At 49.9% G+C, this 24,341-nt stretch overlaps 3 protein-coding genes across 5 annotated transcripts; all 3 read left to right on the top strand.

The window, feature by feature from the left end:
* The first annotated feature begins 206 nt into the window (after window positions 1-206).
* On the top strand, window positions 207-8,894 carry Snrpa (small nuclear ribonucleoprotein polypeptide A). 3 transcript variants are annotated; one of them, XR_016533429.1, is made up of 8 exons: window positions 211-392; window positions 802-963; window positions 3,319-3,491; window positions 4,854-5,033; window positions 5,879-6,058; window positions 6,434-6,522; window positions 6,867-7,103; window positions 8,444-8,894. XR_016533429.1 is itself a non-coding variant. In XM_090323050.1 (7 exons), the coding sequence occupies exons 2-7, from the start codon at window positions 891-893 to the stop codon at window positions 7,024-7,026; spliced, it is 855 nt and encodes a 284-aa protein (XP_090179176.1). In that variant the 5' UTR covers window positions 207-392; window positions 869-890; the 3' UTR covers window positions 7,027-7,234. The 3 variants fall into 3 exon arrangements, 2 of the variants coding, with proteins under 2 accessions (XP_090179176.1, XP_090179175.1); XM_090323050.1 differs by lacking the exon at window positions 8,444-8,894 and having other exon boundaries at window positions 207-392; window positions 869-963; window positions 6,867-7,234; XM_090323049.1 differs by lacking the exon at window positions 8,444-8,894 and having other exon boundaries at window positions 212-392; window positions 6,867-7,234.
* A 57-nt stretch (window positions 8,895-8,951) lies between these two features.
* Window positions 8,952-13,172, top strand: Mia (MIA SH3 domain containing). The gene is made up of 4 exons (XM_090323051.1): window positions 8,952-10,710; window positions 10,813-10,946; window positions 11,766-11,876; window positions 13,092-13,172. Exons 1-4 carry the CDS (start codon window positions 10,584-10,586, stop codon window positions 13,113-13,115), a joined length of 396 nt encoding a protein of 131 aa, XP_090179177.1. The 5' UTR covers window positions 8,952-10,583; the 3' UTR covers window positions 13,116-13,172.
* A 1,108-nt stretch (window positions 13,173-14,280) lies between these two features.
* Window positions 14,281-24,304, top strand: Rab4b (RAB4B, member RAS oncogene family). Its single transcript, XM_090322088.1, has 8 exons — window positions 14,281-14,429; window positions 16,523-16,603; window positions 16,854-16,968; window positions 17,338-17,400; window positions 17,491-17,645; window positions 18,704-18,799; window positions 18,883-19,013; window positions 23,904-24,304. The coding sequence occupies exons 1-7, from the start codon at window positions 14,414-14,416 to the stop codon at window positions 18,996-18,998; spliced, it is 642 nt and encodes a 213-aa protein (XP_090178214.1). The 5' UTR covers window positions 14,281-14,413; the 3' UTR covers window positions 18,999-19,013; window positions 23,904-24,304.
* The last annotated feature ends 37 nt before the right edge of the window (window positions 24,305-24,341 follow it).

The following is a 24,341-nucleotide window of genomic DNA, read 5'->3' on the forward strand; positions in this document are numbered from 1 at the left end:
GCCCGCCCCTTTGATGGCCACGTGACCCAAGGCGAGCGCACTCAGGAAAGAGGCGCTGCTTCCGAAAGACGACTTCCGGAAGGCCACAGCGCGAGCGGATTGGCCAGGACCTCGTGACCGTCGCTGATTGGGCCCGTAAGGCTGGGCGCGGCGGAGTGCGGAACGCCGGCAGGGGGTGGGAGCTTTCCACCGAGGCGGGAACCCCAGCGTGTTTTTGATTGGCAACTTGCGAGCCGAGGGGGATGAGACTCGCTCTGATTGGTCAACCTTCCGAGTCTACGTGCGGGGATTGGTTGTACAGGCAAGCAGAGGCGGGGCCAAGAGAGGAAGCTTTGGGGTCCGGTCTGAAGGAACGTAGTTGAAGCTTTTTGCCGAAGCTTCGGCCCTTGTTGGTAAGTTATGTCGACTACAGAACAGCCATCGGCCACCGGGAGGGTGGGCGGAGTACTTGGCCCTGGGCCTATTTGTACGTTGTCTGGGGATTTTTGTGGGGTTTGGGGTTTTTTTTTTGCGTCTGTAGTTCAGGTTGTCTTTCAAGTAGTCCTCGCTTTCTTTAACTGGCTCTTACATCCGGGGTCTTTCTCCCGCACCGCCCTTTTGCCGCGTGGACCAATGGGCATCGCCGCTTGGAATGCTCCTCCCCCGTGGGTCGCGCTGAGCTTCTTGGGACTTGTAGTAAACTTTTGGAGGTAGCGCTGAGCACGCGGGAGTCCCACGCACGCATTGTTGCTCAGGGTGTTGCCTTAAGTTCCCCAGCGCCAGAGCCTACCTGACTTTTCTCTTATCCGTCCCTGCACACAGCCCGGAGGACAGTTGGGTCAAAGGATTTGGAGAAACTCAGGCTGAAGTCACTTTTTACGTTTTAAAGCTCTACCTCAGTATCTCACAGCATGGCAGTTCCTGAGACCCGCCCCAACCACACAATTTACATCAACAACCTCAACGAGAAGATCAAGAAAGACGGTGAGTTCTCGGTGTCGTCTGGATTATAGATTACCCCGCATGAGTTGGTGCCTTTCCATTTCCAGCATTCACTCTTACCGTCGCCTCCAACCCAACCGTTGAAGAAGAAGAGGGAAAAAAAAAGAAAGCTAACCCCATTGGCCTGCACACGACTTCTGCCTCCATCTCCAGCCTGATGCTCTGCCCTTGAACCTGATTCTTGTTAGTAATTTGTTTAGGTACTAATTTACACAGGATCTCTCTCTTCCAAGAAGCCTTACTGGATTTCTCCCACCCTCCCCTGAACTCCAGATCATTTTGCACTTCATCAGGCTGTCTCCCCACTGACCTATGACCTCTTTGAGGGCAGAAACTGAGATGGTGTTTTTAGGGGTGTTCTCAGTGTTTAGATCCTCTTTACCTCCACTCCAGAGCCGGGATTACAGGTTTGTGCCACCATGTCTGCCAGTCTGCCAAGCTGTAAATGTTAAATATAGGTAATTCTTAAAATAAGCTGCAGTTGACTGGTGTCTCCCCCCCCCCCACATTTCTTTGTTTACTAGGATTTGAGCTTTGCCTTGATCTTACTGGGCTAATGCTCCCCCATTTGAACCACACCCTCAGCTCTATTTTTTACTGATTATTTTGGAGATGGAGACTCACAGACTTTTCTGCCTGGGCTGGTCTTGAACTACAGCCATCCAGATCTCAGTCTTTTGAGCAGCTAGGATTACAGGAATGAGCTACCAGTGCCTGGTTAGGGGTATGAAAATGCAGTTAAGAACCACTTATTCTTGGAAGAGGAGGTTGGCTCAAGTGGTAGAGGGGTGGCTTTGAGTGGCAAAAGCCAAGCAGGGGTAAGACGCCCTCTGAGTTCCAGCCTCAGTTGGCACACAAAACAAAACAAAAACTTACTCTTGAGCTGGGAGTAGTGGTAAAAGGTATGGTCCGAGCATTTGGGAGGTTTAAGGGTGGCTCAAGTCACAGAACTAGGTCTTGTTTCCAAACAAAGCAAGAACAATAACAAAAGAACTCTGCTCTTGCCTGGGGTATAGCTAATGGGTAAGAAACACTACCTAACTACACATAAAGTCCAGACTTTCTCAATACCCAAAACAAACTCTGGCTACCTCAGTTCTTCTAATCAACAAAACTCTTTTTTTTTTTTTTTTTTTTTTGCCGGTCCTGGGCTTGAGCTCAGGGCCTGAGCACTCTGAGCACTGTCCTTGGACTTTCTCAAGGCTAGAGCTCTACCACTTGAGCCTCAGCACCACTTCTGGCTTTTTTCTATGTATGTGGTACCGAGGAATCGAACCAGGGTCTTCATGCATGCTAGGCAAGCACTTTAACCACTAGGCCAAACTCCCGGCCAACAAAACTCTTTTAACAGATTCTAGTTATACCCAGCAGATTGTGAATGGGGAATGTTAACCCTTATTACCATTTCTAGCCAGTTGGTCAGTCACAAGATCAGGCTTAGTGTTGTACCTCTGTATCCCAACCCTTTGGTAGTTGGAAAGATGAATTCAGAGGCCTGTCTGAGCTACATGAAAAGGAAAAAAACAAGAATTGAAAATGGTCAGAAGAATAAGAATGATGGAATTAATTTCTGTCATTACCAGGCACTGGTGGTTTCTGTATGTTATCCTAGATACTCAGAAGGCGGAGCTCAAGATCATGGTTCAAAGCCAGTTCAGGGAAGAAAGTTCAGGAGATTGATATCTCGAATGAACCAGCAAAAAGCCAGAAGTAGAGGTTTTGCTAAATGGTAGAGTGTTAGCCTTTGGTGAAAAAGCTCAGAGGCATGGACCAGGCCCTGAGTTCAAGCCCCTATACCAGCATACATACACCAAAAAAAGATACACTGAGGAGTAGACTTATGTCAGAAGGAAAAAAAATTGACCTGAGGGTAAGGAGAAGAGGGCTATGGGGAACATATGGTCCTAGAGGCTGGAGAATGCCTCCTAGGAGTGGTTCCATTTCTGCAGAGACCTAAGTGACTAGCAGTCAGTCTTATAACACTTCTGGGAGGATGCTGCAAGCGAAGAGGGCCAGGACAGGGGCCATGGCAGGCTTGAGACAGGCCTTGGAAATGGTGCAGAACACATCAGAGTTTGGTTTGTCGATCGTTTTCCCTGTAATGTGTCAGATGCTGTTTTCAGCCCTTCCCATGATGAGCTCTCTCTCCTCAAAGCAGGAGCCTGACAATTGCCAACCTGCTTGTCCTCTACTCTTGTGACTGTGTGTCCTTGAGAGATGACCGACCTGTGACATTCTGAGTGCCTTGTCTCCTGGTTGGTGGCACTCAAGTCCTAAGATATGGAACAGAGGCCTCTGGCTATAGCATGATCTTTTCTTCCTCTTGCCTGTCTGTAGAGCTGAAGAAGTCGCTGTACGCCATCTTCTCACAGTTTGGCCAGATTCTGGATATCCTGGTGTCGCGGAGCTTGAAGATGAGAGGCCAGGCTTTTGTCATCTTCAAGGAAGTCAGCAGCGCCACCAATGCTCTGCGCTCCATGCAGGGCTTCCCCTTCTATGACAAGCCCATGGTAAGGAGGGAATCTTGTCAGAAAGTCCTTTTAACGATATAACTACTACTGCTTCTTTTTTGTTGTTAGTGATCATGGAGCTTAAACTCGGCCTGGGTGCTGAGCCTGAGCATTTTTGCTAGTGCTCTACCACTTTGAGCCGTTTTTTTTTTTTTTTTTCTATGAATGTGTTAATAAGGAGTCAAATCTGGGTCTTTGTGCATGCCAGGTAAGCACTCTACCACTAGGCCAAACTCCCTGCCCAAGAACGTGAGACCCTTATCTCCAATTAATCACTAGAAAATAGGAAGTGAGGCTGTTGCTCAAAGGATAGGGCGATAGCCTTGAGCTGAAGAGCTCAGGGACAGCACCCAGGCCCAGAGTTCAAGCTCCATATCCCACAAAAAAATAAATAAATAAAATAACCCTCAAGGACAGTGCCCAGACCCTGAACACTAGGACTGGCCAAAAAAAAAAAAAGAAAAGAAAAGTCACACAGCATAGACTTCTGTGCCCGTTTAGCTTCTGTTCTCAATCCACAAATCTCAGCCTCTGGAGTAGCTAGCATTCCGGGTTTGCGGTATCAGCACCCAGTTTCCCGTGTGCTTCTTGCATCAGAGGTGACGGCAGTCACCTACTCCTGGGGCGTCCTGTTGTCACAGAGAACAAGGCTCCTTTTGAGGCTTGAGTGAGGGCTCTTCGCTCTCCTGCTTCCTAGAACAAATACAGTCTTCACCCACGACAATTCCTGGTGATCTGGGGACCGTGCCTTCTCCCTCCTTCTCTTCAATGCCGGCAGGCCTAGCTCTTTCTGTGGCTGTTCTTGTGCTGGAAGGTTCTGTCTCCAGATGGCTTCAGGGTTGGCTTCCGCCCCAATTCCTTTTATGTCTGCTTACTTATGTGATCTCCATGAAACCTTACCTGGCCACTCTCTGCAAATGTCGCCTTCTTTCCCCTTGCTGAGTGTGCTCCCTTGGACAGGGCTTCTGTGTGCTCACATGGCCAGGCTCCAGGCCTGCAGTAGAGACCCAGACTCAGGCAAATTGTCCTTGGGAGGGCTGAATGAGTGAGTTTCACCCTGCACCACTCTGTCGTCGTTTGACCAGAAATTCCCCTGCATGGGGCTGGTGGTCAGGCTGTTCCATCTGTCCACTGAAAATCCCAGTGTTCTTACTGTGTATCAGGTACAGCTCATTCCAGCACGTATGCTCAACCCTCCCCTCTTCCAGTGGGAAGCCACCTCATTTCTGGCATGAGTAAAGTCGTAGGAAAGCATTTCTATGACATTTCTCTCCAAGCTCCTAGTGAGGTCTGATTTTTTTTTTTTATTTCATCCCAGATAGTTTGGCTGTGAATTCCACACCTTTCCTTCTGTTTTGGTAGCGCATCCAATATGCCAAGACGGACTCTGATATCATCGCCAAGATGAAGGGGACCTTTGTGGAGCGGGACCGCAAGCGGGAGAAGAGGAAGCCAAAAAGCCAGGAGACTCCATCTGCCAAGAAGGCTGTGCAGGGCGGGGCCGCTGCCCCTGTAGTGGGAGCTGTCCAGGGGCCTGTTCCGGTAAGCCACCAGTCCCCAGCAGCCATGGGCTCTGATGAGTCTCATGGACTTTCAGCCGGTGCAAGGTGCAGTGGCTCACACCCGTAATCCTAGCTACTCAGGAGGTTGAGATCTGAGGATCAAGGTTCAAAGCCAACCTGGGCACAAAAGGACCTGAGACTCTTATCTCCAATTAACCCTTAAAAAATGAGAAGTGAGGCTTGGCTCGAGGGTAGGGTGGTAGCCTTGAGCTGAAGAGCTCAGGGACAACACCCAGGCCGAGTTCAAGCCCTTCAAGCCCCATGACTCACCAAAAAAAAAGAAAGAAAGAAGATGCTGGCTGTAAGGGTAATGTGAATCACATAGTTGTTCCGCATGCTATGAAACAAAGTAGGCTCTATATTGAAAAATAACATGTAGAAGTCAACAAAATTGTAGGATCACAGTTCAGAGCCGCACCAGGCAGGAAAGTCTTATGATACTATCTCTCATGAACCAACAGAAAGATGGGCTATGGACACGACTAAAGCATAGAGCGGCAGCGAAGCAAGGGAGAGAGCCCAAGCCCTGAGTTCAAACGCTGGATTGGCAAATAAACCAGAAAAGATGTACCAGTGACATAGACAAAAGAGTCTAGAAATACCCATGTATATTGATCAAGACAGGTTCTGGCTGTGTAGCCCAGATTGACCTTAACTTCACTCCTCCTGTGCCAGCCCCAAGTGCTGAGGAAACAGGCATGCACTCTCTCACCTGGCTGAGGTGCTGGGTCTCTCTCTTTTTGTCTCCCATGCGGGCACTGTGACTCTTCCCCTCTTAGCTTCCCTTCCTCCTCAGCGTGTCAGCCTTGTCCTTTTCTTTGGCAGGGAATGGGCATGCCACCGATGACCCAGGCACCACGCATCCTGCAGCACCTGCCAGGACAGCCGCCCTACATGCCGCCCCCCGGCATGATTCCACCGCCGGGCCTCGCGCCAGGCCAGATCCCACCGGGAGCCATGCCCCCGCAGCAGCTCATGCCAGGGCAGATGCCACCTGCCCAGCCTGTAAGTGGCTTGTGCCTCCCCGGTCCTGAAAAAGCAGACTCGGGGAACCAAAGGGACATGGTCGTGGGGAGCTGGTTTAGATGGGGGAGGTCTGAGCAGCCCTTCTGGGCACCCCTCCTAGCAGGGGTGGGAAGGGGGGAAGGGTTGGCCAGAACAGAGCTCAGCATCTAGATTCGTCCCTGCCACCCGATGAGTGCCAGTGTGGGCAGCCGGCCTGGTACTGGGCAGGGGGGAGGGGAAGAGAGTACAATGGTGATCCAAGCAGCCGATGGAGGTGTGGAGTGCAGGCGAAAGGCTAGGAGGGCACCCAGGGGCCACTGAGCTTCCCCTGGCTGTGGCTCTGGTGCTCACACTGGCCTCCTCCCTCTTGCACAGCTTTCAGAGAACCCACCCAATCATATTTTGTTCCTCACCAACCTGCCAGAGGAGACCAACGAACTCATGCTGTCCATGCTTTTCAACCAGTAAGTGCAGCCACACAGGGAAATGACACAGGGGGGCCTCGGGGCTGGGCTCTAGGCCCCCCGAGCCAGCTCTAGCCCGTCAGCAGGGACTGGGATGGTAGGTTTGAGGGAGGAGCATTCCAGACTGGGGCTAGGGAAAGGCCATTTGGTGAAAACGGGGTCACACTGGCCTTGGGTTAGCCTCTGAGGAGCGGGTCAGTAAAGTTCAGGTTTGTCTTAGCGCCGTCCACACTAATCCAGCTGTTGTGAGAACCTGTCCTGCCCTGTGCAGGAGGTTTAGGCTCTGCTCACTACGTGCATACATGAGGGGTGCAGTCCTGAGATGTGCTGTTCCTTCCTCCCAGGTTCCCTGGCTTCAAGGAGGTCCGCCTGGTCCCTGGGCGGCACGACATCGCGTTCGTGGAGTTTGACAATGAGGTTCAAGCAGGGGCGGCTCGTGACGCCCTGCAGGGCTTCAAGATCACCCAGAACAACGCCATGAAAATCTCCTTTGCAAAGAAGTAGCACTCTTCCCCTACCCCGGACTGCCCCAGACCCTGTCCTGGGGTCCACCCCTGTCCCCCTTGGCTCAGTCCCTGAAGGTAAGTCCCCCTTGGGGGCTTCTGAGAGCCGTGTGTGAGTGCGTGGTCGCCACACAGCATTGTACCCAGAGTCTGTCCCCAGACATTGCACCTGGCGCTGTTAGGCTGGAATTAAAAAGGTTTTTTTTGTTTTTGTTTTGTTTTGTTTTTGTTATTATTGTTTGATTGTTTTTTTTGAAGTTTCTTTTGTTTTTGTTTTTGTTTTTTTAGAGGTTTGGTTTTTCACAACCGTTTGTCCCATATTATTATTATTACTATTACTATTATTATTATTATTTTGCTTTCTGTGGTTCTTTCCCTTCCCTTCATATCAACACACTCCAGGTTTTTAGATCTTATGGAGTTTTGGGAAAACACACAGTGGCATAGTAACATTACACAAACTTAAGTTATGGTAACATTATACAAGCTTAAGTAACATTTACTTCTGGGCTATTTTCTTTCTTTATTGGGGGTAGGGTGAGGTGGGGTTGGTCATAGGCTTGAACTCAGGGCCTTGGCTCTGCCCCTGAGCTTTTTTGTTCAAGGCTACCACTAGAACTTTGAGTCTCAGTTTCACTTCCAGTTTTCTGGGAGTTCATTGGAGATAAGATTCTCACAGACTTGCCTGCCTAGGCTGGCTTTGAACTGGAATCCTCATATCTCAGCCTCCTGAGTAGCCAGGATTACAAGCCTGAGCAACGAGTACCCCGCCTGCGGTTCTTTCCTAGCTGCCATGTGCAAGTTAGGCAGGTTGTAGACTGCACAAAGATGCACCCTGTTTTATGTGGATGCCGCTTCCTGCCCCCCTCATCCACTTTGTTAAAAGAGGAATGTGCAGTCTTTCTCCCTGCGTGACGTGAAAGTCAGGAAAGGAGGATGGAGTTGCTGTCATCACTCAGCGATGGACTTAATGTAAGTGGGCGAGTGGAAATGTCTCATCCACCAGACAGGAACCACAGGCCTCATGGGCCTGGTGCTTGTGACATGTGGCTTCTGTGGTCAGCTGATCCTGGCTGGTTTCTAGTCTGGGAACCACCCCCAGTTACCCCAAGGGCAATCCATGTCCTGGTGGTATTTTTATTTTCTCCTATGAATACCAGGACAGCGTGTGCACACATCCATATCACACTTAGTGAGTACTTGCTGTCTTCTGTGGAGGGGATGGGTGTGCAGTAGACTGGTGTTAATGTTAGCAAAAAGTGCTGACTTGGCAGTCCAGAAGTTGGAGGGGAGGGAGGTGATCCTCTGCCCATGCAGCTGAAACAAATTTACAGGTGAGAGAGATATGATCAAATCTACTACTTCCTGTTTCTGACCATGGCATATGACTGGACTCCAGGCCTTGGGTTTCTCCTCAGCTTGACAGAAAAGGAAAACGAAGGGCAGAGCTGAGGAACTCCTTGGACTGAACCCCCAGAAAGACACAGAGCAGCCAGCCATTGGGAAGGCCTAGAAGCAGTGCAGAGGATCGGTCTGAGGCTGAGAGACCTCGGTGTTTGAGGACTGTGAAGAAGGAAGAGTGCAGAGTGCCCATGTGCATTCTCGTTAATAGAATTGCGTCTCAGGGCCCTGGTGGAATGCCTGTAATTTGGAGGGGAAATAAATGTTCTACAGGAGCTGGGGGGAGGGGAGTCCTTGATGAAGTAAATGTGCCCACATCACATAACCTTTGCCAATGCTGGTGAAATTCCCTGCCGGACTCATGAACACAGTGGGGGACCCCTCTCTTCTCTTGCGGGGGGGGGGACATCTCTGAGCCTTTTGGTGCATTCCTGAATGCACAGGTAATAGTGAATCTCCACAGGTTTGCCAGTCATGGTTTCAAATTTGTTTGATGCAGCCTTGATCTAGCCTCTTGATGTCATGAATTATGTAGCAGTGGTAAGTAAATTGCAAGTTTGGGGAAATTAATTTCTTGGGCAGTTATAGGCTACAGCCAATAATAGTGTGTTCTAAAATCATCTTTTTTTGGGGGGGCAGGTCACCCCTGGGCTCACACGTGAAGCACACACGGCCACCAGTCTACTTTGATTGTATCACACACTAGCTGGGTTTATTGTTTGTCCCCATAATGAGTTTTTCATTTCCTGATGAGTCTCCAGGGACAATATTAGGAGTTAGTATAATGTATATAATCACGTATTTATTGCATGAAGATTCTTCAGTTTTAAATACCAGCCCTGTGGCTTGAATTCGGAATCTTTTGTTTTTGCTCAAGGCAAGCACTGTACCACTTGAACCACAGCTTCTCTTCTGTCTTTTTAGTGCTTAATTAGAGATAATTATAGGCTGGCTTTAAATCTTGATCCTCAGATTGCATAGGTTTACCGGTGTGAGCTGTGAGGTCCCAGCTCCTTTTTATTTGTTATTCATTCATTTATTGCTGGTCCTGGGCCTTGGAGTCAGGGTCCTGAGCTCTGCCCCTGTGCACAAAAGTTTTCAAGGCTAGAGCTCTACCACTTGGGCCACAGTGTCACTTCCAGCTTTTCTGTTTCTGTGGTACTGAGGAATCAAATCCAGGGCTTCATTCATGCTAGGCACTCTTACCACAAGTGTACACCTAGTGGTTGTGTGCTTGCCTAGCATGCACGAAGACCTTCAATACCACATACATAGAAAAGCCAGAAGTGCTGGGCTCAAGTGGTAGAGCTCTATCCTTGAGGAAGGCCCAGGGACAGTGCTCAGGCCCTGAGTTCAAGCCCCAGTACTGGCAAAAAGAAAAAAGCTGGGCACCGGTGCTTCAGAGGCTACCATCTGAGAATTGTAGTTCAAAGCATCTTCAAGTGGGAAAGCACAAAGCTCAGGGACATTGTCCAGCCTTAGAATCAATAAACAACTGAAGAAATGATCTAAACTGTACCGTCTGGAGGCACTGTAGTAATTTGCATTTGTTATCTCCATTTTATAGCTAGGAGGGGTGGGTTGAGAAGAGGACTTAGCCCAGCCCTGCTCCTCTGGTCAGGAGTTGGCTAGTGAGGAATAGAAGGGAGAGGCATTGCCTGATGCCCAGAATAAGGGGCTCACTCAGTACCTGAGCTCTAGGGCTGGTCCAGGTAATCAAAGGGTGCCTTGTTTTGCCATTCCCCTTCCTCTACCCCACACAGGAAATTCCAAGGTGGATTTCCATATTTGGCTACTCTACTTCTCTCCCTGGGGCTGATGGGTAACCAAGTCCAGCTATCTTAGCTGAATCAAAAGATGATGGAATTGAATATCCTGCCCTCAGATTGTTAGGGGGCGGGAGGGGCCACTTGAAGTGGCCTGGTTTGCTTTGGGGCCCATCTGGGGGCATTTGGTTGGGCCAATTGCCTTTACCCTGTCCTTGAAGTGCTTCTGGTTGGCTGGCAGTCTGGATGGGGTGTGTGTGTGTGTGTGTGGTGGAGATTTGGTTTAGGGCGGAGGCAACGCTGAGAACACAGGTTTTCTTGTGCCTCAGGAGGGGAGGAGGGAGGGAAGGCAAGAGGAAAGAGACCCCACTTGCTTGCTTGCTCACCATCCATGATGGCAGCCTCTCCAGTGTTTCTCGTCGTCTTCTTGCTGTGTGCTTTCCCAGGGTCTGCAGAGGCAGGGCGTTCCATGCCCAAGCTGGCTGACCGGAAACTCTGTGCTGATGAGGAATGTAGCCGTAAGAGTGGGGCGGGGGGGGGGGGTGGAGACCCAGGAGTTATGGGTGTATGGGTGGCTGGACTGTGTGGAAGGTGTCATTTCCCTTCTATTCCTTCCCCAGACCCCATTTCTATGGCGGTGGCTCTCCAGGACTACGTGGCACCTGACTGCCGATTCCTGACCATATACAGGGGCCAAGTTGTATATGTCTTCTCCAAGCTGAAAGATCGTGGCCGCCTCTTTTGGGGAGGAAGTGTGAGTCTTGAGTGAAAGACAGGGAAGGATTTGGAGCTAGGGCCAGAGCAAAACCTATTTTCCACCTGAAGGGAAAACCAGAGGGAGGGTGACATACTGGTTTTTTGTTGTTGTGTTGTTAGTCATAGGGATTGAACTCAGGGCCTGGGCATTGTCCCTGAGTTTTTGCTGCCACTTGAGTTACAGCACCGCTTTCAGCTTTCTGGTGGTTAATTGGAGATGGGTCTCATCAACGTTCCTGACTGGGCTGGCTTTGAACTATGATCCTCAGATCTCAACCTCCTGAATAGTTGGGATTGTAGGTCTGAGCCACCAGCAGCCAGCTAGCTACTTTGCTCTATTTAATTACTGTGGTGCCATTCAGTGTCAAGTTTTTTTCTCTTTACTTTTTTTCCCTTGAGACAACATCTTAATAGGAAGCCAGTCTGGCTTTGAACTTGCTGTAAATTCCCCTTATCCCCCCCCCCCACTGATGCAAAACTTGGGATCCTCCTATTTCAGCCTTCCAAGTACTGGGATTATAGGCACCCACCACTGTGCCTGGTACCAGGTTCTTGTCTAAATATCAAAGATACAACAGGGAATAATAACCTTTTCTAATGAAGGGAGACAATAAGGAAATCATAAAAAAATAGTAAATATGTGTTGCTATATTTCTACAGTGACTGGGAGTTCTCAGGGAGGGCCTCTGGGCTGGTCACACTTATGTGGAAAGATGGAGGTAGGCCTGTGGAGCTCAGGGAGAGGAGAACACAGAGGCTTTTAACTGGGATGAGAATACCATCTTCCCAGACCAGGCTTTCAACAACTCGTCTTCAGGTCCAGGGAGAATACTATGGAGATCTGGCTGCTCGTCTGGGTTATTTCCCCAGTAGTATTGTCCGAGAAGACCAGACTCTGAAACCTGGCAAAGTTGATGTGAAGACAGATGTGAGTGTTCTGGGGCTGGCGGGGTTCTGTGGGGAAGACCCTTGGGCATGTGATGGGTAGAAATGCTCTTTGCTGTTTGAGCTGGGACAAATCTGTGTGTGTGTGTGTGTGTGTGTGTGTGTGTGTGCGCGCGCGCACGCGCGCGCACATCGCACATGCTTCACTGGTACTGGGGTTTGAACTCAGGATCTCTTGCTCTCACTTGACTTTGTTGGTCAAGACTATGAGTCTCAGATTTGTCTGCCATAGCTGGCTTTGAACTGTGGTCTTTAGATCTCAGTGTCCTGAGTAGCTAGGATTACAGATGTGAGCCATCACAGTCAGGGCAGATTCTTTGTTTGTTTGTTTGCCAGTCCTGGGGCTTGAACTCAGGGCCCAGGCACTGTCCCTGAGCTACTATTGCTCAAGGCTAGCACTTTACCACTTGAGCCACATGCCACTTTTGTCTTTTTTCTGGGCAGATATTGAGGAATCAAACCTCGGGCTTCATGCTTGCTAGGCAAGCACTGTACTACTAAGCCTTCCCAGTCCCTGGCCAACTTTTTGAACCACACCTTTACTTACCATTTTTGGGGATTTTTGGTGGGGGGGGGGGATAAGAGTCTCATGGACTTTCCGCCCAGGCTAACTTCTAACTGCCATCTTCAGATCTCAGCTTTAGATCTCAGTAGCTAGGGTTATATACCTCGTGGCACATTGGTGCCCAGATTTTTTTATTCCATCATGAGGCTTGAACTCAGGGCTTGGACACTGTCCCTGAGCTCTTTTTCTCATGGCTAGTGCTCTACCACTTCTAGCCTCAATGCTACTTCCAACTTTCTAGTGGTTTATTTGATATAAGAATCTCTTAGACTATTGTCCCTGGTGTGACCTTGAATTGTTATCCTAGATCTCTACCTCATAGCTAGGATTACAGGTGTGAACCACCTTTTTTCCCCCTCTCTCTTTTGAGACAATCTCTCTGTTGCTTAGACTGTCTTTAGACTCTCCATCCTCCTGCCTCAGCTTCCTGAGTTACAGGTATTACTGAGCACACTGTGTAAAGCCTTTATCTATTTGGGAGGAGCAAAGGTTAGAAGACTCTACGCCAATTTGCACAGGTCTTTTGTGGCCAAATCTGGATCCTGTGGCTACAGGTTTTTGCTAAAACCGCTAGATCCACTGTGGTATAACTGTCCATTTTCCTTCCAACGTTTTTGCCTTTCTCTTTTTCAGAAATGGGATTTCTACTGCCAGTGAACTCAGGCTACTACTGTCCCTGCTGTGCTTTAAGCAAAATACATCAACCCAGTGCAACTGCCTCTCTGTGGTTTTTGGGGTGGGTTAGGGATGTTTCGAAGGAAATGTTTCACAAGGTCCTGAATCTAACGAATCATCTTCCTGAAAGTGATGACATCACAGTTGCTAGGCAGACTTTTACTAGTGAAAGCCCTGTGCTCCAGCTGGTACCCACCAAGGCATCCTAAACTTCGTTTGGGGACATGAAAGAGCAAGGGAGAAGATGCATCATAAATTGAATATAAATAGCAGTTGCAACTCAGGCTGGTCTGGAACGCCAATCCCCTTACCACTAAGGTGGCACTTGCTGGGCAAGTTCTATGGTTTTGTTTATTCTTTCGGGGTGGTAGAAATTCAAACCTAGGGGTTCATGCATGCTAGTCAAGCCATCCTCTGTGCTTTATACCACAGGTTCTTTTAAGTGCTTGTGCGTGCGTGTGTATGCGTGTGTTCTTGTGTGCTTGTCTTGGGGCTCGAACTCAGGGCTTGGGCCACTGTCCTTTAGCTATTTCTCCCACTGGAGCTCCATTTTTAGCTTTCTGTGGTTAAATGGAGTCTGATGAGATTCGCTGCACAGGCTGGCTTAGAACTGCCATCCTCAAATCTCAGCCTCCTGAGGAGCTAGCATTACAGGTGTGAGCCACGGACTCTTCTAGCTGAGGTTTTCTTTGAAAAACGTTGGTGAGGAGGAATTGAGCGCCTGTCCTCCCAGTTGTCTTCTTTCCAGTCTTTGGGAAAAGAGCCGCCAGCAGCTCAAGAATCCTCCCTCTTCTGTCAATCCTGTCGTTGTCCCTTCTTCGAATTCGTGTCCCCGCCCCCGTGTCCGCTCCTATCCAATCAGGAGTCTTAACTGGTGCCCCTGACTCCTGACCAAATCCGTTCCTCCGCTAGACTAGCCCTCTCCGGCCTGCCCCTTCCCACTTGTCCCACCAATCGTTCGCCTCGGCTCCACCCCTTTCGACTAGTCCCTCTCCCGCTACCAATCACTGGCTCTTGTCCCGCCCCCTGCTCACTGAGTCAGCCAATCGCTGCTTTGGAAAGCGTGGCCTGGTATCCCGCAGCATTAGCGGGTCGCAGCGAAGCGGTGTGTGTTGGGGAGGTGGAAGGAGGGGGGGGGGCGGGTGGAGGCGGAAGTGGCGGCGCCGGGTCCAGGAGTAGGAAGGAGTCGGGGCTGCAGTCGGAGTGGAGCGGCTGCCTGCCGAGGAGCCAGGCGCGGCCGCGGCGCCATATTTGCGGCCCTCAGTGGCCGCGACCGAGTCATGGCCGAGACCTACGGTGAGAATGGGTGGACTAAAGCTGGCAGCATTGCGGGGGTCCGGGCCCACAGAGGATGCGGCCTGTGGGAGTGGGGCGGGGCTTTCGGCGCCGGTGGGCGGGGTCTGTAGCCATGGGGGCAGGGCCTGGGTGGCAGAGGGGAGGGGTTTCGTGGGTGGGGGTGGGCGTATCCAGGTGGGCGGAGCTTGTGGAAGGTCCGGGGCGGGATCTGAGGGAGCGTGTCCGGATGGGTTCACGATAGGACTGGATGGGAGATGGGCACCCTCACGGAAGGGGCGGAGCCTGGGGAAAGGGGCGGGACATTCACTGGAATGGCAGGGGTCGCGCTTCCGGGTCTATCTCCGAGCTCTGGGGCTGATCTGGAATGAACTTGGTGTCTAGGTTGTCCTTGAATTAGGGTGGTGAAGGTTGAGAAGGGGGGGGGATGGTTCTGAGGAGAAGAGTATAGAAAGTAGACAGAAATCAGTGTGAATGTACAATCAGATGGAGGGAGGGGTTCAGGAGTTCACCATTCCACAAGTAGGAAAAGCAGAAACCCCCATGTTCAGGCAGTAAATATAACTTGAAGGTTGTGGGAAATCGTTTATTGTGCCAAAGGCCATTGGGTTATTTATGATGTCATTCAAGGGCCACGCAAGGTGATGGACACAGCTGAGCACTAGTGGCTCAGGAGGCTGAGATCTGAAGATCCTAGTTAGAAGCCAGTGTGGACAGGAAAATCTTTGAGGTTCTTGTCTTGAAATAACCACCACCAAGAAAAGAGAAGCAAGGGCCAGAAGTTTGGCCTAGTGGTACAGTGCTTGCCTAGCATGCACGAAGATATTTCTTCGTACCACATACATAGAGAAGCTGGAAGTGGTGATGTAGTTCAAGTGGCAGAGCGCTACCCTTAGGGAAAAAAGCCCAAGGACAGTGCTCAGGCCCTGAGTTCAAGCCCCAGGACTGGCAAAAGAGAAAACCAACATCCATAGCTGTTCAGGAGGCTGAGATCTGAGGATGGAGGTTCAAAGCCAGCCCAGGCACTAAAGTCCATGAGATGATTATCTCCAATTAACCACTGGAAAAACCAAGTGGTGCTGTGGCTCAAGGGGTAGGGTGGTAGCCTTGAGCTGAACAACTCAGGGACAGTACCCAGGCCCAGAGTTCAAGCCCCACGATTTACCCCCCCCCCCCAAAAAAAAATCCAGGAGTGGAACTGTGGCTTAGGTGGTAGAGCACTAGCCTTGTACAAATACAAAATAAAGGACAGTGCCCAAGCCCCCAGTTCCCCAATTTAAGCCCCAGTAACCTCACAAAATAAATACATTAAAAAGAATTAAAACTATTATAAAGCTGGGGGTGGGGGGTGGGAGTGTGACCTATGGTAGGGTGCGTGCCTAACATGCCTGAAGCCCTGTGTTTGATTCCTCAGTACTACATACACAGGAAAAGCTGGAAGTAGTACTGTGGCTTAAGTGGTAGAGTGCTAGCCTTGAGCAAGAACATGCTCAAGAGTAGTGCCTAGGCCCTGAGTTCAAGCCCTAGAACTGGCAAAACAACACCAATAACAACAGAACTATTAAAAAGCTGGGTCATGGCTGAAGCAAATAGAAGTCTTGCCTGGCTGTTAGGAGGCCTTGGGTTCGATTCCTGGTTCCAAAAGAACAAAGAAAAAAGAGGGACAGAAGCTAAATTCCCATCCTTGATTAAATGTTATCTTCAGAGCCTTTAGAGGTAACCAAGCACAGGTGGCATGCTTGTGCTACCTGCTGTTGAGAAGGTGGAGGCAGGAGAAGCTTGTGCTTATAAGATGTTTGGCCTGGCTTTCAAATTCAGCTCTTCCTGTGTGACCTTGGGCAAGTCAGTTAATGTCTCTGGCCTCATATGTGTCACTGTCCTTTAGCTTTTTCATTCAAGGCTGGCACTCCACTACTTGAGCCATAGCTCTACTTTATAGCTTTTTGCTGGTTCACTGGAGATCAGCATCTGAAGGATTTTCCTGCCCCAGGCTGGCTTCAGCCTCCAGAGTCGCTTAGATTACAGGTGTGAGCCATCAAGTCTGGGCTCCTAACTCTTCCTGTTTCCTTTTTGTCCTTGATTCTGACTCCACGTAGACTTCCTCTTCAAATTCCTGGTGATCGGCAGTGCGGGAACTGGAAAGTCATGTCTTCTTCATCAGTTCATTGAGAACAAGTGTAAGTTTCTGGCTGTGGCCTGGGAACACGGAGCTGTGCATCTGGGCCTAGAGGTGGCCAAGTGGGCAGCTGGTGGAGTGGGTTGGGTTGGCCATGTTATACAGCAGTTCTGCTGTTGGCTTCTTCACCCTTACCTTGGTCTATGTTCTTTGCTAGGTCTTCAGTGAGCCTAGCAGTGAGCTTGGCTGTGTGGAGGTGAAGGGCTCCTCTTGAGCCTCTGTACTGTTTTCTGTCTCTCTTCCACTCCCAGTCAAACAGGACTCCAACCACACGATTGGCGTGGAGTTTGGATCCCGAGTGGTCAGCGTGGGTGGGAAGACGGTGAAGCTCCAGATCTGGGACACTGCTGGCCAGGAACGGTTTCGGTAGGTGGCCTGGGCTCCCAAGGAGGGATGAAGGGACAGCCAGGTGAGCAGACTCACCAGGGACACCACAGTAGGAGCAGGCAGCCATGGAGAAGCAGGAGAGAGAAACTCTCAGATTAAAAGTGGTGGGGTAGGGTGGTGCATACCTGTAAGACAGACGCAGAGAAACAAAGCAAGAGACTCCCAGTTTTTCTGAGGCAGAGAACAGAAATTGTATCTTCAGATCAAAGCTAGAATGTTTTTTGGTTTTTTTTTGGGTGGGGGGGAAGGTGAAGAGGGGCCTCCGAACCACCAGTCTCTCTCCGCAGAGGGGGGCAGTCCCGGGCAGACCCCAGCCTTGGGGGTGACTGGGTCCCCCTGGCCCCACAGGTCGGTGACGCGGAGTTATTACCGAGGGGCAGCTGGAGCCTTGCTGGTGTACGACATCACAAGGTGGGTGCCGGGCGTGGGGGGTGAGGGGGCCGGCTGGGGACCAGCGAGCCCTGTCCCATGCCGCCTTCCTCCTCCATTTCTTCTCCACAGTCGGGAGACATACAACTCTCTGGCTGCTTGGCTCACCGACGCCCGAACGCTGGCTAGCCCCAACATTGTGGTCATCCTCTGTGGCAACAAGAAGGACCTGGACCCTGAGCGTGAGGTTACTTTCCTGGAGGCCTCCCGCTTTGCCCAGGAGAATGGTGAGGCCTGAGCTAGGGGTTGGCCAATGGGGGCAGAGAGATTGGATCATGCATGGTGTCTGCGTCTGCTTCCTAGCTCTCTGTGGCTGAAGAGGGGGCACACAGGGACCTAATTCAAATGTCATTGTGGAGCTGTGTGGCCACTTGGACGTTGAGGGCCCTCAGTTGGGAAGTGGGCCCTGGTTAAAGAGATGGCGTGCTCTCCGCACCCCTGGCAGTAGATGCTAGATGGGCTTGGTTTGTTAAATTTCCAATACCCTAAGGAAATGGCACAAGGCATTGCAAATTCAAGATGGCCCTAGGAGCTGGGTGCAGGTGGCTCACGCCTGTAATCCTAGCCTTTCAGGAGGCTGAGATCTGTGGATCCTGGTTTGAAGCTAGCCCAGGCAAGAAAGTTCATGAGACTTTTTTTTTGTTGTTGTTGGTCTTGGGGCTTGAACTCAGTGCCTGGGCACTGTCCCTGAGTTTCTTTTCCTCAAGGCTAACACTCTTCCACTTGAGTCACAGGGCCCCTTCTTCCATGAGACTCTCTTCTCTTACCAGCAAAAAGCCAGAAATAGAGCTGATGAAGGGGTAGAGTACTAGTCTTGAGAGGAGAAAAAAAAAAATCTATGCCTCCCCGCCCCCCTATTTTGTAACCTAGGTGTAGAGATTTTACCACTACAGAACTTGGGTTTGAATCCTGTCTCTAGCTCACCCTCCCTGTGGTCTTATCCCGTGTCTGATGCGTGGCTTTGGACTCAGCGGTGAAACTAGTCCTAGGCCTAGCTCTCATGGGGCCCTCAGGGCGATGGATTGGGGTCCAACACCCCATTGGCAGACAGAGTAAGAGCCAGAGAGAGGACAGAGCCCAGAGCACTGACAGGGAAGGCGGTGGGAGCCCCAGAGTCATGTGACTCAGGCTGCCAGGCTTGCTGAGCCAGGATGGTAGAGCCAGGTGGGTGCCTGGGAGCAGAACAGCCTGTAGAGGGCTGAGGTTGAGGGAAAGGGGTGGATGGGACGTTTGGGGAACGAGTGAGAGGTGAAGAGACAGAGACTGATGGAGGCCTTGTGTCCAGAGCTCATGTTCCTTGAGACCAGCGCTCTCACAGGCGAGAACGTGGAAGAGGCGTTCCTGAAGTGTGCTCGAACCATCCTCAACAAGATTGACTCAGGTGAGCCCATGGCAGGTGAGAGGGCAGAAGGCAGGGCTGGAAGGATTCCAAGGGGACAGTGCTGACCTCTCCCTGTTCCACAGGTGAACTGGACCCCGAAAGGATGGGCTCGGGCATTCAGTATGGTGATGCATCCCTCCGCCAGCTGCGGCAACCTCGGAGCGCCCAGGCCGTGGCCCCTCAGCCCTGTGGCTGCTGAGACCTGCAGAGTCAGGTGGGACACTGGGGGTGTGAGGAGATAGGAAAGGGTTTTCTGGGGGAGGGGGTAGTGGTGCAGAGCAGATATGGAGACACAAATGTAGGTGCAAGAGAAAAAGTGGCTCTCAACACCCGGTGGTGGCTCAGGCCTGTAATCCTAGCTACTCAGGAGACTTGAGACCTGAGGATCTTGGTTCCAAGCCAGCCCAGGGGAAGAAAAGTCCCTGTGAGACTTTTGTGGGTCATGGAGCACTGTCCCTGAGCTCTTCAGCTCAAGGCTACCACCCTACCCCTGGGCCTGGATGTTGTCCCTGAGCTTTTTAGCTCAAGGCTACCGCCCTACCCTTGAACCAAGCCCCACTTCCCATTTTCTAGAGGTTAATTGGAGATAAGAGTCTTAGGTCCTTTTGTGCCGGGCTGGCTTTGAACCTTGTTCCTCAGATCTCAGCCTCCTGAGTAGCTAGGATGACAGGCGTGAGATACCATGCCCAGCTCCCTGTGAGACTCTTATTTCAAGAGGCTTAGGGATAGTGTTTTGCTCTGAGTTCAAAGCCCCACCACTGCCAAAAAAAGAAAAAAGAAAAAGTGGCCTGGAGCTGAGCAAGCCACATTCCCAGCCACAGGGTACCCACATGCCTGCCCCACCCCCAGGCCTCTGCCAACCCTGACCAGCTCATTCGGGGGTCTCACCTATGCAGTGAGCACCTATGTAGCCAGGAAAACAGGCCAACAAACTGTCCCTTGGTGTAGACAGTCTCTTGGGAGGAGACAGCGTAAACAGCAGAAGTGCTATGGAACAAATAATAAGCCTGCTGTGAAGGTGGATGGGGGATGAATGTTTCGATTGTTTCTGAGACAAGCTCAGAAACAAGCTCTGGTTCTGCAGCCCAGGCGGGCCTAGAACTCACTCAGCCCAAGCTGGTCTCAAACTTGTAATCTTCCTGCCTCAGCCTCTTGAGTATTAGAATTATAGGCATGTGTCGCTATATATTTTGTGTTTCTTCTTCTTCTTTTTTTTTTTTTTTGCCAGTCCTGGGGCTTGAATTCAGGGCATGAGCACTGGTTGTCTTTCTCAAGGCTAGAGCTCTACCACTTGAGCCTCAGCACCACTTCCAGCTTTTTTCTATGTATGTGGTACTGAGGAATCGAACCCGGGTCTTCGTGCATGCTAGGCAAGCACTCTACTACTAAGCCAAACTCCCAGCCCCGATAATATACATTTTTAAGTAAAAATAACAGTCCAGTACCAGTGGCTCATATCTGTAATTCTAGCTACTCAGGAGGCTGAGAGCTGTGGATCACAGTTCAAAGCCAGCCTAGGCACTACAAAGCCCTGAGACTCTTATCTCCAATTAGTCACTAGAAAATGGGAAGTGGGGCTGTGGCTCAAAGGTAGGGCGGTAGCCTTGAGGTGTAGAGCTCAGAGACAGTGCCCAGGCCCAGAGTACAAGCCCCATGACCCCCCCTAAAAATTTCTATTATCTTCGTTATTTTAATTAAGGTTAAATTCTCATAACATTACCTTGATCTCTCCTTCCTCCTTCCTTCCTTTCTTCCCTTCCTCCTCCTCTTATCTTCCTTCTTTCCCTGCAGTAGGGATTGAATCTAGGGCCTTGTAAAGTGAACAATTCAGTGACATTTAATATGCTCACTAAGTCGTTTGAGCATCTTCTCTTAAGTTTTTTTTTTTTTTTTTTTTTTTTTTGCCAGTCCTGGGATTGAGCTCAGGGCCTGAGCACTGTCCTTGGACTTTCTCAAGGCTAGAGCTCTACCACTTGAGCCTCAGCACCACTTCTGGCTTTTTTCTATGTATGTGGTACCGAGGAATCGAACCCGGGTCTTCATGCATGCTAGGCAAGCACTTTAACCGCTAGGCCAAACTCCCGGCCCTTCTGTTAAGTTTTAAAGTGTGCGTGTGCACTGTTTCTAAGGCTTGAACTCTGGGCATCATGCTCATGCTTGTGTTTTGTTTTATGGCTGGGGTTCTACCACGTGAGCCACAGCACCACTTCTGGCTTTTTGTGTGTATGTGGTAGCAAGGAATCGAACCTGGGTCTTTGTGCACGCTAGGCAAGCACTCTACCACTAGGCCAGCCCCAACTTCCAGCTTTTTTTTTTTTTTTTTTTTTTTTTGACCAGTCCTGGCTTGAACCTGATCAGGGCTTGAGTATTTTTTTTTCTTTTTCTTTTTTTTTTTTTTTTTTTGCCAGTCCTGGGCTTGAGCTCAGGGCCTGAGCACTGTCCTTGGACTTTCTCAAGGCTAGAGCTCTACCACTTGAGCCTCAGCACCACTTCCGGCTTTTTTCTATGTATGTGGTACCGAGGAATCGAACCCAGGTCTTCATGCATGCTAGGCAAGCACTTTAACCACTAGGCCAAACTCCCAGCCCAGGGCTTGAGTATTGTCCTTGGTATTTCTCAAGGAGAGTTCGTCCTCTTATCCTCTTATCCTCTGTCCTCAGAACTCTTATCACTTGAGCCACAGAACCACTAATGTTTTTGTTTTTTTTTTTTCTATGTATGTGGTACTGAGGAATTAAACCCAGGTGTTCCTGCATGCTAGGCAAGCTCTATACCATTAGGCCAAACTCCCAGCTCCAACTTCCAGCTTTTTGGGGGTGGGGGTGGGGGTGGGGGTGGGTTCATAGGGCCTGAACTGGGCCTGGGTGCTGTCCTTGAGCTCTTCAGCTCAAGGCTACTGCCGTATCCTTGAGCCAAGCTTCACTCCTCACTTTGTAGAGGCTAATTGGAGATAAGAGTCTCAGGTCCTTTTGTGCCCAGGCTGGCTTTGAACCTTGGTCTCAGATCTCAGCCTCCTAATTAGCTAGGATGACAGGTGTGAGCCACTGCACCTGACCAAACTTTCAGCTTTTTGACAGTTACTTAGAGATAAGACTCTCACCTATTTTCCTGTCAGGGATGGCTTCAGACAGTGGTTCTTAGATCAACCTCTGGTATAGCTGGGATTATAGGCATGAGCTACCAATTTGCCCAGCTAACATTTTTGACACACTGAAGAAAAATGGCACATCATGCCACAGCCATTCCCCACCTCCCCTACACTGTTAACCAGCCATCTTTCTATTTCTATCCACCAATATGTATTCATGCTTGAGCTCAGAGCCTTGAACTTTTTCTTTTTCTATTTTGCTCATGGATCAGGTTCTACTGCATGAGATATATCTCCACTTCTTGCTTTTTACTGGTTATTTGAGCTTGGGTTGGTTTTGAACCTCAGTCCTCAGATTTTAGCTTCTTTTTTTTTTTTTTTTTTTTTTTTTTTTTTGCCAGTCCTGGGCTTGAGCTCAGGGCCTGAGCACTGTCCTTGGACTTTCTCAAGGCTAGAGCTCTACCACTTGAGCCTCAGCACCACTTCCGGCTTTTTTCTATGTATGTGGTACCGAGGAATCAAACCTGGGCCTCCATGCATGCTAGGCAAGCACTTTAACCACTAGGCCAAACTCCCGGCCCCGAGATTTTAGCTTCTTGAGAAGCTAAGATCATAGGTATGAATCACTGGTGCCTGGCTTTCAATATTTTTATTTCATATGGTACAGTGTGTGTGACAGAGAGAGAGAGGGAGGGAGGGAGGGAGGGAGGGAGAGAGAGAGAGAGCACATACGAGAGCATGTCCTTGGGCTTGAACTCAGGGGTCTAGAGTTGTTCGTAAGCTTCTTTTTCTCAAGGCCACCATTCTACCACTTAAGCCACAGCGCGCCACTTCTGGCCTTTTCTGAACTGTTTATTGGAGATGAGATTGTAACAGACTTTTCTGCCCAGGCTAGCTTTGAACCATAATCCTCAGATCTTACCCTTCTGAGTAGCTGGAATTATAGGCATGAGCAACCAGTACACAGCCACGGCTTGTACTCTCCCTTTCTTTTTAAATGTTATTAGTGGTTTATATTAATTGTATTTTGTATTAGTGGTTTATATTGAGTTTTACTGTGACATGGTCTCACATGCGTATGACCCACTTCAATCTTAGTCAACCTCCATTATTTTCTCTATTTCTCATTTCCTTGTGATTATCTTTTATTTTTTATTGTATTTGATTTTTTTTTTTTACTTAAACTGTATTTTTTTTTTTTTTTTTTTGCCAATCTTGGGCCTTGAAGTCAGGGCCTGAGTACTGTCTCCTTGGGCTTTCTCAAGGCTAGAGCTCTACCACTTGAGCCACGGCACCATTTCTGGCTTTTTCTATGTATATGTGGTACCAAGGAATCAAACCTGGGTCTTCATGCATGCTAGGCAAGCACTCTACCACTAGGCCAAACTCCTGGCCCCCTTAAACTGTATTTTTTTTTGTTGTTGTCTTTTCTTTTTTGGTACTGGGGATCAAACCCAGTACTTGCACTTGCACTTAGTCGGCAAGCTCTTTGCCACTGATCTATATCCCCACCCTTTTTATTCTCTTTGAATAAAATTAGCCAAGGCCCATCATTCGATGCTGTACTCCACATTGGATCAGAAAGGTGGCATAAGAGATACTACAGATGCCCAGGAATTACCTGAGAGATTCTAAAGTAATTTCAAGATTTCTAGAAGCTTCTAAATAATACTTTATTGAGTCCAAACAGGGATCACCAATTAATGTGTCTGTCTAGTTTGGAAAATGCTGGAATGAAGCCTAGAATCAGGTCGGGATCACGGACATAGAACGACAGGGATACAAAGGTGGGGTTGTGGTCTTTAGACATTGCCAGACCCCTTTACAGATGCAGATGGTTCTCTGGGCCAAACAGAGTGGCTGAAGTTCCCTGCAGAGGAGAAACAAACAGCTCAGAGACTCTGGGGGAAAGCAAAGTGTATGGACAGGCAATCAGGAAGATACCTAGAAATGAAACGGAGACACCAGCTAGCCAGGTCCCAGACCCCTTAATGTCACCCACCTCTTCTCTTTCAGCTCATCTGTTCTCCGAGACCAGCCCTGCCCTTCCGGCTGGGGCCCAGACCCAGGCCCGTGGAGGCCTCGCCCCAACCTGCTCCAGCCCCAGAACAGCTGCCCTGCCACTTTGCCCTCCTTCCCTGGCCTGGTAGGGCCTGGCTATGGGGCAAAACTGAGCCAAGGGGGAAGGGAGAACCCATTCCTGCTGCTGCTTCCTCTGTCTTGGCTAACCTCTGTCCCCCCACCCCTGAACCTCCAACCTGACCCCTAGAGCTTCCAAAGCTTGAGACCAGGGCCCTTTGGCCCCAACTTCCTGCCTGGCCCTGCTGCTGCGAGTACTGAATATGTGTTATTTATTACCTGGAGGCTTACCCTGTCTCAACCCTTCCCATCCACCATAAAGCATTGTTTACACCGGTGTCTTGGCCTCTGTCATTCTGGGAGGTTGGGTAGATG

This window comes from Megascapheus bottae, chromosome 31, assembly GCF_031878675.1.
Source record: "Megascapheus bottae isolate mThoBot1 chromosome 31, mThoBot2.hap1, whole genome shotgun sequence".
In the NCBI taxonomy this organism is placed as follows: Eukaryota; Metazoa; Chordata; class Mammalia; order Rodentia; family Geomyidae; genus Megascapheus; species Megascapheus bottae.